This window comes from Achroia grisella, unplaced genomic scaffold (assembly GCF_030625045.1).
Source record: "Achroia grisella isolate CSIRO2021 unplaced genomic scaffold, CSIRO_AGI_Agris_v1 utg2671, whole genome shotgun sequence".
Classification (NCBI taxonomy): domain Eukaryota; kingdom Metazoa; phylum Arthropoda; class Insecta; order Lepidoptera; family Pyralidae; genus Achroia; species Achroia grisella.
In genome coordinates, this window is record NW_026712758.1 from 918,731 (window position 1) to 934,505 (window position 15,775).

General features: G+C 31.0%; 1 protein-coding gene across 1 annotated transcript in view; it reads right to left on the bottom strand.

The window, feature by feature from the left end:
• The window catches only part of LOC131842944 (uncharacterized), a 44,185-nt gene extending 34,736 nt beyond the window's left edge, over positions 1–9,449 (bottom strand). The window contains exon 1 of the mRNA XM_059191516.1: positions 9,367–9,449. Within this exon, the coding sequence (XP_059047499.1) occupies positions 9,367–9,375 (9 nt within the window). The 5' untranslated portion in view covers positions 9,376–9,449. The remainder of the gene's footprint in view (positions 1–9,366) is intronic.
• Positions 9,450–15,775: the final 6,326 nt, after the last annotated feature.

Consider the following 15,775-nt stretch of genomic DNA (forward strand, 5'->3'; position numbering starts at 1 on the left):
GAACCCCTAGTGGTGCCCTCAGACTAAAGTCGTATCCGTTTGGACTGCCATCTGCACTCGCCCCCTAACGTCTGGTGAAGCTGTAAAGGCCAGCTACGGCCAACAGCATTAGAGTAGTCCGAAAAAAAAAGAAAAAAAAACTCTTGGTACAATTTATATTCATTTCAAATATGTTTAACACCCGTTCAGCTTCAGATCACTTTCGCATATATAATATTTTTATGACTATGAAAAAATAAAATAAAATACTATGAATTAAAAAAAACGTATTGTATTTAAATATTTATAAATATAGGAAAGTTGTTCTGACTGTGACTGATTGAATTTACCGCCCAACTGGGACTCGAACTTGACATTTTGAATGTGAATTCCCACCGTGACATCAACTAAGAAACAATTTCTCAAATTCCTGTGGGGCTGGATTACATAATGCTATCGAAATCGTTTCTTATTTTAAACAAACTGTAATTGAGATATTTGAGATTCTGTAAGTATATCTAACGGTTTCAGATACAAACCAAATTTGCAATTGCATCTTGCCTCTTTATTATCTATATTAAATAAACGTTATCATATAATCATTATTAAACAGACAATATATTAATAAATAAGGCGTTCTGTGATATTATTCTACATATAAGAACTTGGTATGCCTTATAGATACCGATAAATGATTATGAACATTTGCGACCTACGAAGTAATAATATGGCAAACAAAAGCATCCACTGCAACTTTTAGAGTATGACGAAGTCTATGGTTGTGCCTGTCTATGTCTGTTGGAAACTGTTTTATAAACATTTTTATTGTCTGTATTTTTTATAAACACTATAATGTTTTTATATGACATCAGTCATTATTACACAATATTTTACGACTATACCGGTGTTTTTTTTGGTCGTCGTCTTAGTCTCCATCCTTCACAATGTCGTTTGCTTGTTTATTATTAATTTATTTTCTCTACGACTGCATTCGGTATATACTCGTAATATTAATTGCCTGGGATAAGAATTATTGTATAGATATCTCAATCTCAATTTTATGTGAATTTGTATAATGATATTAATATTAAAAGATATATTTTTGCATTGTTTTCCGTTGAAACACACGTAGATAATATTTACTCTGAATTTGCAATGGATAGGTAAGTAGGTAACGCTGTTTGTTTTACATTTTTATGGGAACGTTGATGTACCGTCTTATACATATTTATTAGGCCACGGAATGTAGTCTAAGTTATTCCATTAAATATATAAGATTTAAGTAGAGTGATATGTTTCTCTAAGCAATCTCATACTAATACTGCAGACGTAATATTCGAACCACCTCTTATATATTGTTATAAACATATTATGGCCTACAAAGTTGTGCAAAATATATAGTTAGTAAAATTGGAAATGTCTTGTCATAGTCTTACAAATTAAGAAAAGTTCTCTAATTAAAAGGATTTGACAGTTAAATTATTACCTAGGTTTTAAATTATAATTTATTTACAAAATTATATATTTTTTAAGAATATATTTAATACTAGCTATGTCTGCGACTTCGTCCACTTGGAATAGTGTAATTGACAAATTAAGAAAATATATTTAGTTAGATTATAGCCCAAAAAAGTTTCATCGTTCTACTTAAAAATGAAGATACTTTCATACAACCTTGAATCTCCGTTTTCAACGCCTTAAAGCCTTTTTTTGTACTAAACAGTAGCCTATGTACTCTCTCAGGGTTTCAACTATCTGTTTACCAAATTTAATTTAGATCGATTTAGTAGATTTGTCCATCTTCTTATACATTCCATGACCAATTTTTAGCAATAAATCAAAAAAATCATGTGCTTCCTGCTGTCCGCCCTTTTGTTCACTGTTAAGTGCATCTGTGTGTGTCGACAAAGGATTAAGGTTTTATACTCAGTGGTCTTTGTTCCTCCTTTGAGGGTTCTATGAACTGCCTCTACTATATATATTTATAACAAAATAAATCTTTTAGTCAATTAAAAAATGACTGTGTAGTCTTAAAATTAATTCTTGCTCATTCTTCTTGGGATGAACCTGCATTCCGAATGAGTGGTAGATTAAAAAATATGACTAATCAAAAGCGCTTCTATTGAGTTTATTTACATAAAGATTATTTATATATTTCTATTTAAAAGGCTCAGCGGAACTTCATAAATAATAACTAAGACCCATTTCAATCATGTCAACTTTAAACAAAGTTAACGACAACAAATCAAAATAAATCAATTCGTTTCAAAGCCATGAATCTGCAGACAGACATATATAGGTATATAGGCACGTTATACACAGACGACACCCCTACTTTTTCGTCGGCGGTTAAAAATAAAAGGTACTTTCCTTTTATTAACGGAAGTGAACTGCGCATTGAAAAATAAACCATCTAATATTGAATAAGTGGTGTGAAATCATTAACAAAGTAATGAATCAGAATTTGAGCTATTTCCTCAACAATTTGTTGTCGGTCATTAGTCTTTACTAATTGCTGGTCTTGGAATTCAGGGAGCATTCTTAACCTGGTGGCTCGTTAATTTGTAGATTGACGAGTCATTTTCTGTTGGATCCCTCATTTTACAAGGTAAGCACTGTAATTTGGCTCAGTTCACGATAGATATAAAGCATCCTTTCCGCTGCTTTCTAGCTTACAGTTTATTGTTAGAATTTTCTTCGAGAAATGTACTTTCATAAACACGTTTTAAGTACCCCCTTTAACTGTTTCATGGACTTGTTATTACATAGTAGATTTTATGTAAAGGTCTTGCGGAATTGGCTAGAATATTTACAAATATACGTTTTTGCTCTATAAATACCACAGAGAATAATATAAGTAACTATATAGTGATAGCTTTTGAGTCAGTATTCTTTTAATTTAATTGTAGCTGTTGCATTGAACTATAATAGTTCAGACCATGTTTACAGTGAAATTCAAAATTTCTCAATCAAATGAATTGCATTTTACGGTAACTTTTTATGAATTTCAATGGCAAACTAGCTGAAGGCCTATCTGATGGTAAGCGTCCCCTATATACATAATCAACGCTAGGGATATCATGTTATTATGCGACACCTGTATCACCACTTATGTGTTGTCATTCCAGAGGACTAAAACGTCATGACTAGTCTTAGATATAGTTTACAAAGCAAACTGCTTGGCAGATGAGACGGAGGTACTTGGAAATATGCAAGTAGTCGACTTTTTAGTCTACCTCTGGTTTATATTTATAAAACAGTTTTCTATATTCAGTTAGTGTGTGCTTTTACTTTGTGCATATGTTATCTGCGTAAAGAGTAGAAACTGCAAGTTTGATGTACACATATTATGATAACTATTGGTGTTTATTTAGTGATCGCAACCTTCCTTCCGGGGCTATTGATAAAGGCATCTGCGTGGGCTGGGCATCTGTGTTTCACCAAATTTTACAGTAAATTGTAATTGTTTCAAACAACTTTTTAATATTTTAGAGTAGTAGGTGTTCTATATTTTGACTACACTCTGATGATTGAAAAAAGTCTTACGAAAATACGTGTTAAAGATATGAGAAAAGTAAAATCAACTATTAATACTATGTCAACTTTTACTGCCGATTGTTTTAATGTAATTGTAATGTCAAACAAACTGATGTATCGCTTTTGGGTAAGTGATACCTAACCTTAGCCTCATGCATCGGACTAAGATATCTCTTATCCTGTAATTTCATCGACTATTAAATATTTGACTTGCCTATCTATGAAAATACTAGAATAACGTGAATATTTTCTGTAATAAGTGCTAAACAATATTTCAGCGTATAAATAAAATTAATATATTTACTTAATTGATATACACTTAGTCAGTTAGGTATTTTACCAGAAAGGTTATTTATAATGTTTTCGAAGAAAGATGAAGAGTCTTGAAATGACATCAACAAACATTGATTTAATGAAACAAATTTACAGTAATTAATGTTAGTCCCAGTTTAGAGTTGCCCAAGAATTGTATCAATACTCAATCTAATAATTCATTTATTTATAAGAACTCACAAAATGTCAAACTCTTGTTTCTATCTATTTAGAATATATGAGACAGTAGTAAAGCACTACCGCCACTTAGACCAAAAAATTGTGAGATCGAATTTGGTTGATGTGAAAAAAATATGCGTCAATTTATATTTGTGATAGACTTTTAGGATGCGAATTAATAAACCAAATTAAGGTGAAAGATTAGCTGATATGTAGACGTAAGTATATTACAGAAAATATATGAAAAAACCTAATTTTTAACACCATGATTTTTTTCAAATATGTATTTGAAAAAAATCATTAATTCTTTCTGAAATGTAATTACACATATGTAATTACAATACTTAAAAGAAACTATTCGTAGCTCATATTCATATACAGCTATATCTATACAATTACTAAATTTGTGTATATTAAATAAAAACCAAATTGCAATAAAAGCCATAAGTAAGCAGTAGCTGGAGAGTAATATAAAATTAATCTCCAGCTACTGCTTATTATTGTTACAAGATTCTTTATACGTAGGTACAAAATCATTTGTATCACATAATTATTAAAATAGCTGGACTGACACAAGTCTATAAATGTGAGTTTGTATTTAAGGTATAGAATACTCTCGTATTCAGGTCTTTTATTCAAACTTCATTGCAGTTACCTGCTTTAAGTTTATACTAGACATATGTATTATAGATAAATCATATATTTCTTAAGGTATTAAAGATGATATTGAAGCCAAACAATCGCAATATTAAGTAAGATTAGTACAATATGACAATACTACGTTAATAGTAACAAATCAAACTGTTATGTTACTGACATGTTAATTTAATTCGTTCTATAGGAGGCACGTCAGCCATCTTTTCAATTCGAGATATTGCAAGATAATAGACGTTAAACCATGGGAGCAATTAGCCTGAAAACTCTGACAATGTAATCTGCCACTAAGCACAATTCGTTGTATGTACGACGCCCGCATAGTAAAGCCTATACGTAATTATGTCGGATTTACCTTTGTTTCCTTTTTTTCGTAAAATAAAATGGAGCGGAAATCTTTTTATATTATTATTTATATAAAGTAAATTTTACGCACGTATTGTACGATAACGTAGTGTAAGATTACAGTGCGTCATTTTTTTTTCCCAAATATCCTTATAGTCAGTGGTAAGTCTGTGGAAGGAATCAAAATATTCGACAATGATATGACGCATTGAGTCATATCATTATCATCCCTAAAATGAGGTTTAGCAGACTGCTTTGCTTCCGATGGTAACGGTTTCGATTCCTAGCATGTAATAATTTGCATTCATGAGTAGAATTTTATACGTATATGAGTAGGTCTGGGGTGTAACTATTCTACATATATATATTATCATCCACCCAGTATCCTTCAGTTGTCTAGTATCGATAATACAAATTCTGCTTAGCTGATAGGGACTAATTGGCACTATGTGAACTGTTTTTATATGTATTATTATATGCTATATATACTTCTCTTATTGGGTGAGGTTCAGTAGTTATGTTAAAATTGCTTGTTTTGATTATTTATTGAGCTGGTTTGTTTATTGATTATTTATTAAAATGGTATTTAAATAAAATTTTGTTTATAACTAAATCGAATAAGATACGATACGAATAAGATAGCAGTAATTATTTTACTCACAAGTAAATGCTAGAGTAATTATTGTTGTATAATTTTTTGTGTAAATACGTTCAACCGGCTTATTACTAGATGACTACTGAATTTTGTATGAGTCAATACGTTATTACCTTTCTCAGAAAATCATTAACCAGTTTCTTTGAAAGTATTTCTAATAGTGAACTTAATTACTTAGTGATTCATGAGCATAACAATGATAGAATCGATCTAAACCTTTACTAACTTATGCCTGTGACTACACGGTAGTACTGATGACGATGAGTCATAGTGGTGATGATTACGACAGGTCGGCTAGCTTCATTATTGTATCTATGTACATTAATGGAATAATAGGAATTTAATTCACATTAATTTTATAAATGAGATAGTGTGTCTATCTGCCTGACTGTTTCTTACATTTCACGCCTAAACGGCTGAATGGGTATGAATGAAAGGTCGCGTCTAAACGACTGAATTGATCTAAATGAAAGGCATGAAAGTAGTGTCTTTTATATTATAAAAACAAACAAAGTCGCGGGGCGGGTATCAACTACTAACTATATTATATTATACTTAGGTAAAAGTATCATTGATCATTATTTAATTAATTAAAAATATATATTAATTAATTCTAAATTGATCGAATGGAAACAATGCAATTTAAAGATCAAATTATTCTTAGAAACTTAATTAAAACAAGTGTTAGTTGACTATCGTTATCATTTTAAATTGTCTGTCGTCCCTACAAATACTGTATTGTAATTGTATATAAAGTCGCCGCGCTTTATTTGTTCCACTAAATCCTTACAACTCGTTAGCTGAGACAAAATGAATAATGTAGACGAATTACATTTGTTTTCTCAGCATTTAGAAATAAATTACGAGCTTCAGACTCAATTTGTTCAAGTTCCGGTAACAATACCATGCAAATTTAATTTAGATTAAAAATTGTAACATAATACTAGAGAGGAACTTTGGAGAAAAAGAGGTGAGGTGGTACTCACATATGATACCGCTAAACTTTAGTAGCCTGTGATTGAATTGAAGGTTGAAATAGGGTATTGAAATTATTTGACATAGCTACACACTGTTTTAATCTTCAGAATCCTCAGAAATGAGAAACGTTGAAGTCACATAATATTTCGTGACATAATATGTACTACCATGTATATACTATATTTTCTCTGTGTGTGTGATCTGGCGTTTGCTACGTTTTATCAGGTAGTTTGTCAATATTATTAATATAGTTAATCGGTTCTCAATAGGAATAATTTTATGGCAAATAAAGGTATTTATTAATTATAAGGTCGACTAGGTTGCGTTAGCTGTGGTTACGAGTTAACTGGAGTATAGCGATGTCAATGTCGCTAGTTGCCAGCAGTTTTTTCTACTACTGTCACTAGATTGTCCAATAAAAGATCGCGACACGCTGCACACACAGTAGACATACACTTATTGTGAAATGTGTCTTAGAATGCAAACTGTTTGGCGACTAGATAAATGATAAATGGGACCCATGCAAACGATTATGTACAAGTTGTATACAGTGTACAAACGGTATTTACTATAATAATATAATTTAAAATTCATAGCTGAATTTTTGATTATTTGTCTCTGATATGTCGTATTCTGAAATTATGAGTATAGCTATAAATAATGTATTGCAAAGATATTACATAGAATCCAATATTTACAAATCATACCGGCTTAATAATGTAAACTCGCGGGGATACGGCTTCTCAAGGAGAGAGAGTAGACCTTAATTTAGAAAATGCGTCTAATTTATCGAGCCTTTAATTTTAGTAACAGTCTGGGTCATTATTCAAAGATGGTACTGTATTTGTATTTATTAAATATGTATGTTTAGTGATACCTTCGTCAATTGCAAACTGATTTCGATATTGCATTTATTAAACGAAAAGGTTTTTCCTTTGGTGAATGTTTTATTCTACTTTATAAATATTAAAGTATAGGTTTTCAGGGCGTAAAAGGTTAAATGTTTTTATTTTACTGAAACAATGACAAATTGACGGTCCATTTGATGAACGTGGTAGTCACTTTTAGACAATGAAAATGTCATAGAGTAGGAATAAATTTGTTAATTTTTTAGTACATTTTACATTTTTTTTAATTTGACTTGGTCATTCACGGGTATACTGAATATCCCCTTGATTTGTACTAATCTTATATTTTGTTTATGATTATGATAAATAATATCGCAGATATGAGTCAATATCCTCGTATCACAGATACCTAATTACCTATATACCATACCGATATCTTCATATTGGTGTGGTACGATTCGTATCGGCAACAGGAGGATATCAGTAGTATCGAGTATCACACATATGTATCACTGATATAGAGTGCTCTACAAATCATGCGCTGGCTCGTTGATACTCCTACCTACCTACCTAGAACTCATAGATACTCAAGTTGATATCATGATCGTGCATCAGCCATATCTAATACCATTTGATACCCAGATATTAATTATAGTGGCGATATATTAATATAGTAACTGCATAAGATTTGTTTTGCATGAGCGTTTCACAATTAGTCTATGATATGAGTATTAATCACCTATTGGTCATAATCAAACATCACGAATAATTAATATTTATTTATTCATGACGTTTGTTACATAATATCATTAAGAAATATAATAAATATTTTATAAATATTAAAATATACACACAAACAGATTCCATTTTACAATGTTAATATAGGTAAAGACTATGTTTCTGAATTACTATACAAATTAATAAAACCTCGTGATAAATTTTACGTAAGATACTAAAGGCGGGAAAAACTTTACTCTAATTGAATGTCTGAATGGACAACGGCTTGTATAGAAAAACTTTTTTCAAACTACTCATTATTTTTACAGCCCTACAATTAATCGTAGATTGGCTCTATAGTTTTATCAAACAAAAATGGAAGCAAGTGGCAGAATCTACTCGAAGTCTATGAAAGAAAATTTGGAGCGACTGAAAAGCCAACGCACTCGAACTCCAATCAACTTCTGCCTGACGGATACATTTTCAATCTGAGAGCGGGTATAAATTCATCGGAACGGCTTAAATTAATGTTATGGAACTATTAAAACTCTATCATAATTTCAGTAAATGAAGACTAGAGTTCATGAAAACATTTCTCTACACCACCCATAATTTGACTTTATGTATTAAGGTTTTATAAAATATTTGATTAATAATAAAATCTTTCTGAAAATAAACATTCATAAATGCTATTTATTATGAATTAATATTATTTTATTAAAAAAAATAAGTTTTAACTACCACAGTACAGAGTATATTATAGAGGCAGGACAGTAAATTATATTAAAAATAATCTATTCTAGATGTAAAATGTGGGGCTCAATTATAAAAATATAATACCTATAAGTACATCAAAATAATTCAGAATATTTTATTTTTAAAATGGTACCATAAAAGTATGACTTTTCCTTAAAACAATTAAAATCATTTAATGTATGTGGGTGTTTCAGGAAAGATACGTTGTATAAAATTACAAAGCTTTATCAATGTTTTTTATTTTAGCTAATAATAATATCAGCTAATAGGAGTACAATGAATTACCCTCTTCATTGTACTCCGCCTACCTATATGTATATCGGTAAATTAATATAATTTTTTAATGTACAAAAGATAGTAAAAAATCGCAATAGTTATTATACTTATTAAAAAATGTAAACTTACCTTTACCATTTCGACGATAAGCACAAGAAACTACTTCGACATTTAATATACACGTCGTAAACTTTTAATAAGTTACTATAAATAATTTTGATTGTATTGCTTTGTAGCCTCACAGTTCTGGTTTGAATGCTTTTATGTTTTTATAAAGTTTCTGTAACGTCGTAAATCGCATATTTGGTTCACATGTTGCGAAGTAGCAGAGTCTACACAGGGCGGCGGCGCGCGGTGGTCTGCCGTTCGCCGCCCGCCTTCGTAGTACGCTACCAAGTACAACTTTACAAAGCCTCCCGAAAAACTTAGTAATACAAAAGTATGTAGTATACGTATGAGGTATGAGGTATAACACGCCACTGCGATGTAAAATACATCGATAGTGTATTCGATGAATGTAATTTAGATTCGATCGTTTTCATTTACAAAATATTGCCACCTTCGCAATTTGTATAAGGAAATTAATGGAAAGTTTGTACAGTTCTTTCTTGTTCATATACATATTAGCCAACTATAGTTATACTATATATTATAATATATAGTAAACTATAGTTACCATCATGGATAACAATATCAAAGAATAAAATGCATGTGTGTGTGTGAAATAAAGGTAATAATATTTTATGTTTTTATATATATATTTTTGTATAAAACGCGAAATTTCATATTCATCCGTTGTTTTATAGTTTTTCATGTATTAATATATATTAATGATAGCTGTTCCCGTGACTTCGTCCGCATGGAATTAAATAGAGAATAACTTCATTTTTATAAAATAAAAGTAGTTTAGTTTTTTATTAATTGCCAAAAAATCATATTTAAACTACGAATTATAATACTATATTTTAATTGCGCTATCAAGACTTTTCATACAATAAATACTCAAGCATGAATATATGTTGTATAAAATACATATTAGGATACATAAAGTCAAATTGAGAAGCATCTTTTAAAATTGAACGAATATTACGACATTGATTACCTATTTTCCGAATGGAGGTAGGTAGATTAAGATAAATACGCTGTGATGTATCTAATCTATTTTGAGGTTCTTTCACTTCGTTTGAAATTCAAATATAATATCCAAAATACCTAAATATCGCCGAAACGTTATTGAAATTCTTTTATGTTTGTCGTCTAGCGTCCCTCGTAAGGTAAGCTTACGGGAAAAGGCCAACCGGGATTTATTTATATAGGCTGTAGATATGAAACGAATCATCAACTCTGAAGACATTTGTACATTAATAAGTGAACAGAAAATAATAAGGAAGCTTCCTAAGTACCTTCAAAACCCTAATTTACTGTGAGTAAAAGGTCAATGTCACATAGTAGGAAATAATTTAAAAAATATATTTGTTAGTTAACATTGTACGTTGACTAGTTGTTTACTGCGACTGCACAATGCACATCAGTAATCATATGAATGTAAAAATGAGACTTAGGGACACCAAATTCCTGCACCTAATTTGATAAAGTCCAAACAACAGATTATAGAGCAGTAATGATTGATATACCAGTGAGATATACAAGATATAATTAAAAAATATTCAACTTTTATGATTATAAATTTAAAAATGTAAATGTTTCTTTACATGCAAGAAAGTATTCATTTCATTCCAATTTACATTGTGTCTTGGTAATTTCGTTAATGGGGAATCGGCGTCATAGAATCAGAATAGTCACAATTCTTTTCTGTACGAAGGTTATACGGACAGAAATGTAAGATATGATTTTTACACCAAGAATTCTGCTTAGATTTTAACAAAAGTAATTTGAAAAATGGCTTTGGAAATTAATTGTGGTACAGAACAACGTAAGCTATTATCTAATTGACTTCTTCGATAAGAATAAAATATACACCTTATAAATACATTAAACTAGAATATATCTTGTACGTATCAATGATTGGAAATTAGATAAAATAGATTAGTCCATTTACAATGAAATAAAATCACTTTCAGATACAAATGCAGGAGAGGATTAAACAATATCATAGAAAACTGTGAAACTATCAGCCTTTTTGTAAATAATGAATAAAGGTAAAATGTCAAACAAAAAGTTTATAATCATTGTTATGTAACGTGGGTGTCGTACCCTATATTCCGGAATTTAGGGACTTGGCTCAACAAAAACAGTTTTTGTTGACTAAAACAAGTAAAACTGTTTGAAGACCCGTATCTGACATTTTACACTTAAGATACAATACGTTCCTTTACACAAAAACTTAATTTTGACGTGAACCATGAAGGAAAACTAGGTCAGCCATTTAGAATGATAAGAGAAATTTTAAGCAGCCGAAATCCTCCTCGAGGACTATGGGGTTTTTCAACAAGGATTTATTAAAGTTTCTTATGGGTTGCCAATGCGCACGTGACACCCCTGGTGTGTCAGGTTGTCAGGAGTCCCATAGGCTACAATAATAATAATTGTTTACCATCACATGGGTCATTTGCTTGTTTGCCACCACCGTAGTATAAAAATATCTAACTTTTATACTAATTTTGAGTGTTTATTTAAGTTTAAACGGTAGGATATATGTTGCTGTGAAATCACTGGGTAATAAGGTATAATATCTTAGTACACAGGAACCGTAACTTTGAGGTATACAGAGAACGAATTTTTCTTGTTATGTCTAATTAAAATATTTATGAAATAGTAAGGTTTAGTGATGCTGTATGTAGACTAGACCTCATCAGAGATGAAAAAAATCATATATTTTTAAAAAGGCAATGGAGATTCACATATGTTAGTAGATATATTTTAGAAGATATCTTGCTTACTTTGTACAAACTCTTACAGATTACAACTAATAATATTAGGTACATGTACGTATAATTACCGAGACGTTTAAATATTTAATTAGGCTTAGACTTATACATGTACATACAAGAACTGGTTTTAAGTTATTTAAAAATTCTGTATTTTATATATTCTGCGCGATTCGAAATTCTCGTTTCGCAAATTATCTCTTAGTCCCACGGTATCTTCAACATTCTGGGGTATATTCACATCGTGAATACTTGTATTATTTTACACATCGTTTCCGTAAGGGGTGTTTTCAATGCCATACAGAAGAATAGAATAGATGTACCAACATGCTAAGCGAATACGGCATGTTTACCATTATTACGAGTACAATGTGTTACGAGAGCGAAGGCTCGTGCATATATAAATGGTTTCGCCCAGTCAACAGATGTAGCTCCGATTTCAGTTAAGTCGTCTTTATAAAACTCATTTGCACAATTTAAATCTATCTACTAATAATATAAATTACGTACGTCTGTCTGTCCGCTTGTTACCCTTTCACGGCAAAAAATATCTGACTGAAAAGATCTTAATAAAATATTTACATAATATAAAGTCGCTGGCATTGTCTGTCTTATGTCTTCTTCTCTGTTATATGTCTTTGAAATTACGCAACTATTTTATAACAGTTTTCAGCAATAGATAAAGTGATTTGAGAGGAACGTTTATACATATGTATAATGTATCTCTGCGAAACCCGGACGGGATTGAATCACGAGGTCGAATGTCTATAATATTAGTATAACTAATTATATTATATATCAATAAAAGTAGACAAAGTCACGAGTAACAGATAAGTACTAATATATTGTGTTCGATATTATTTACTAATAATAAATAATTTTACTTTTTCTAAGAGAAGGCGTATGATAGGTAAGCATAGATAATAGCTTTATTCGACTTGAACCCGAAATGCTTTTAGTGTCATATTGGAATCATGCTTATGAATAATTAATTGATAATTTTAACACAGCAGCGCAATAATCGGTAGGTACTTGTAATCATTAGAATATTAGAGTACCGTTGTCGATAAATGTAGCTGCATAGAAACGTATACGAAGCTATACGAAATATAAATGTGTCAAATATTTTCCAATTCATTCATAATTATGAATGAATTAGAAAATATTTGACATGTATTATACGTATAAAACTTGCTCTAAATCACTCTATCTATTCCATTGCGTAGTTTTAAAGATTTAAGCATACACAGGGACGGACAGACAGCGACCGCGACTTTGTTTTATACTATGTAATAATGATACCAAACATAAAACTTCTGTAAATATTTACACATGCTATTAGTAATTAAGTCAACACTATATACCTGAACTTCTTGCAATTAATAATAACTGTAACTTCATAGTGTATATTGTTGGTCGCTCAAATACATAAAAAAAATCATACATTATTTCTATTATTATTATTTTTCCCAATATCGTAGTTTTTTCTTAGCCCATTATTTTTACTTATTAAGCAAAATATGCAAAATGCTTTTTGTACTATTTTCTATAATTTTGTGCGATGATCCAGTCAGATGTTAACATTTAGATTATACACGGAGTTATACTAAGGAGTAATGGAATTTGATATTGGACGGTTATTCTGTATTTCTCATTATAAATGCATTTTATCTGTCTGTCTATTTATTACTTATTCACGACTAAACTGAATGAATGTTAATGAAATTAAGACCTAGGTAATCTCGAAAAGGATGAACTCGCGGTTAAAGTTTTGTTCAGGTACAAAACTTGTAGAGTATTTATTACAAGTTTTATATATGTTGTTATTAGAATGTGTGTATTAATTAAAATAGAGGATGAAATGTTAAACATCACATGGTCCATCACTTCAGCCCTCTATCCTGCTTCTGAAATTTATAGTTACGACTCAAATACAAATTAGGACAAGAAAGCTAATGGCTTATAAGAATTAATACCATCGTTAATCAGTAACCGCTCGTAAATTTAACGGGCCACTTTAATTCTCGCACAGAAATAAATTTCGCAATTAAGACTCTAAAATACATCGATGATGGTACAAAGACCTGTTTAGTGCATTATTTTTTTAAATCAATAATAAAATAGAACTTACTTTTTAAGATGAAGGTTGTACTAAGTCGTACACGTCTGTTTTAAAGTAATTGGAATGACATACGAGCTGATGGTAGCAAGTGGTAACTGTAGCCTATATACATATATGGAGATCGCTACAAGTTCTCATGAGAGGCAAAATGCGGAAAATAAAGTCTAACATACATTATTTCACAATATTTTTTTACAAACACTGAGACACGAAAATTGTATATATTAGACAAAGAATAATGACCCTGGACAATTCACACAGTGCCATCTAGTTCCAAATTAATAAGAGATTGTGTTATAGATACTAGATAACTGGATAAATACATGGATACATATTTTATAAATACATAATAGACATAGAAAACACCCAGACGATATTTACACTTCGATTGAAGTCGCGGCCATTGCAAGTAAGGTAGTATGCAAAACTATTAGATCATCGATGCCGTCCTTACTCTACTCTAGCTTATCCATTCATGCGCCACCTACTACTACATTTTGTCTTCTATCCTATACACGCAGATTGTTTGGAACTGATTGATAAGCGATTATTTCTATTACTCTAATTTATATTTTTTGTAATAGACTTCTGATGTAATAAATAAATATAATATAAAGCATTAAATAAATACTACAAGGAGAGTGCGGTAGACATCGCGTCATTATGTACTCAGTACTTTCCATAAGTTGCCATATGTTGCATACCTACTGTAATTTCACTACTATATACCACACCTTTTGAGCTGAAAACAAAGACGCCTGCATTAGACATCTCAAGTCGGTTTGTTCATCCCAGCAATTAATAATAAATAGCCATTTTTAACAACGTAACCCTATTTAGTTTTAAATTCGATAGGTTGCGTAGTTCATCATCATCATCATCGCAGCCTGGAAGACGTCCACTGCTGGACATAGGCCTCCCCCAAAGATTTTTAACACGCTGCGTATTCCGGTCCGTGGTCGCCACTTGAGGACTTTACTGCCCCAACGGCCATCTGTCCTACGAGCTATGTGCCCTGCCCATTGCCACTTCAAAGTCGCAATTCTTCGGGCTATGTCGGTAGTTCTCCTCATTTCTGATTCGATAAAGCCCTCTCCATTGCCCTCTGAGTGACTCTGAGCTTGTTGATGGGGCCCATAGTTAGTAGTTGCGTAGTTATTGCACCATATACAACAATTGATAGATGAATACAAACTGAAGTAGGTACAGAGTATTCTTTATATAATAATTTATCCAAAATACATTAATTTGTTTCTAACAACACAAAGAATTCTACTGGATCGAATTTCGAATTATTTACTGAGCTCATTTTCCGTTCCGTTCGAAATGAAATGTTAGATATTTGGTTGTTATATTTTTAGTTACATCTCTGCAGTAGACATAATGCAATTTATTGTGTGGCCCATTTTGTTTTTAGCTCCATTTAACTCTACTGCCATAACTTAGACTTCAAGAGTACCAAAGCACGAAGTAAAAGAAGGAATTGTTAGTGATGGAAACTTTAATAATTTCCTATAAGTGCACATAC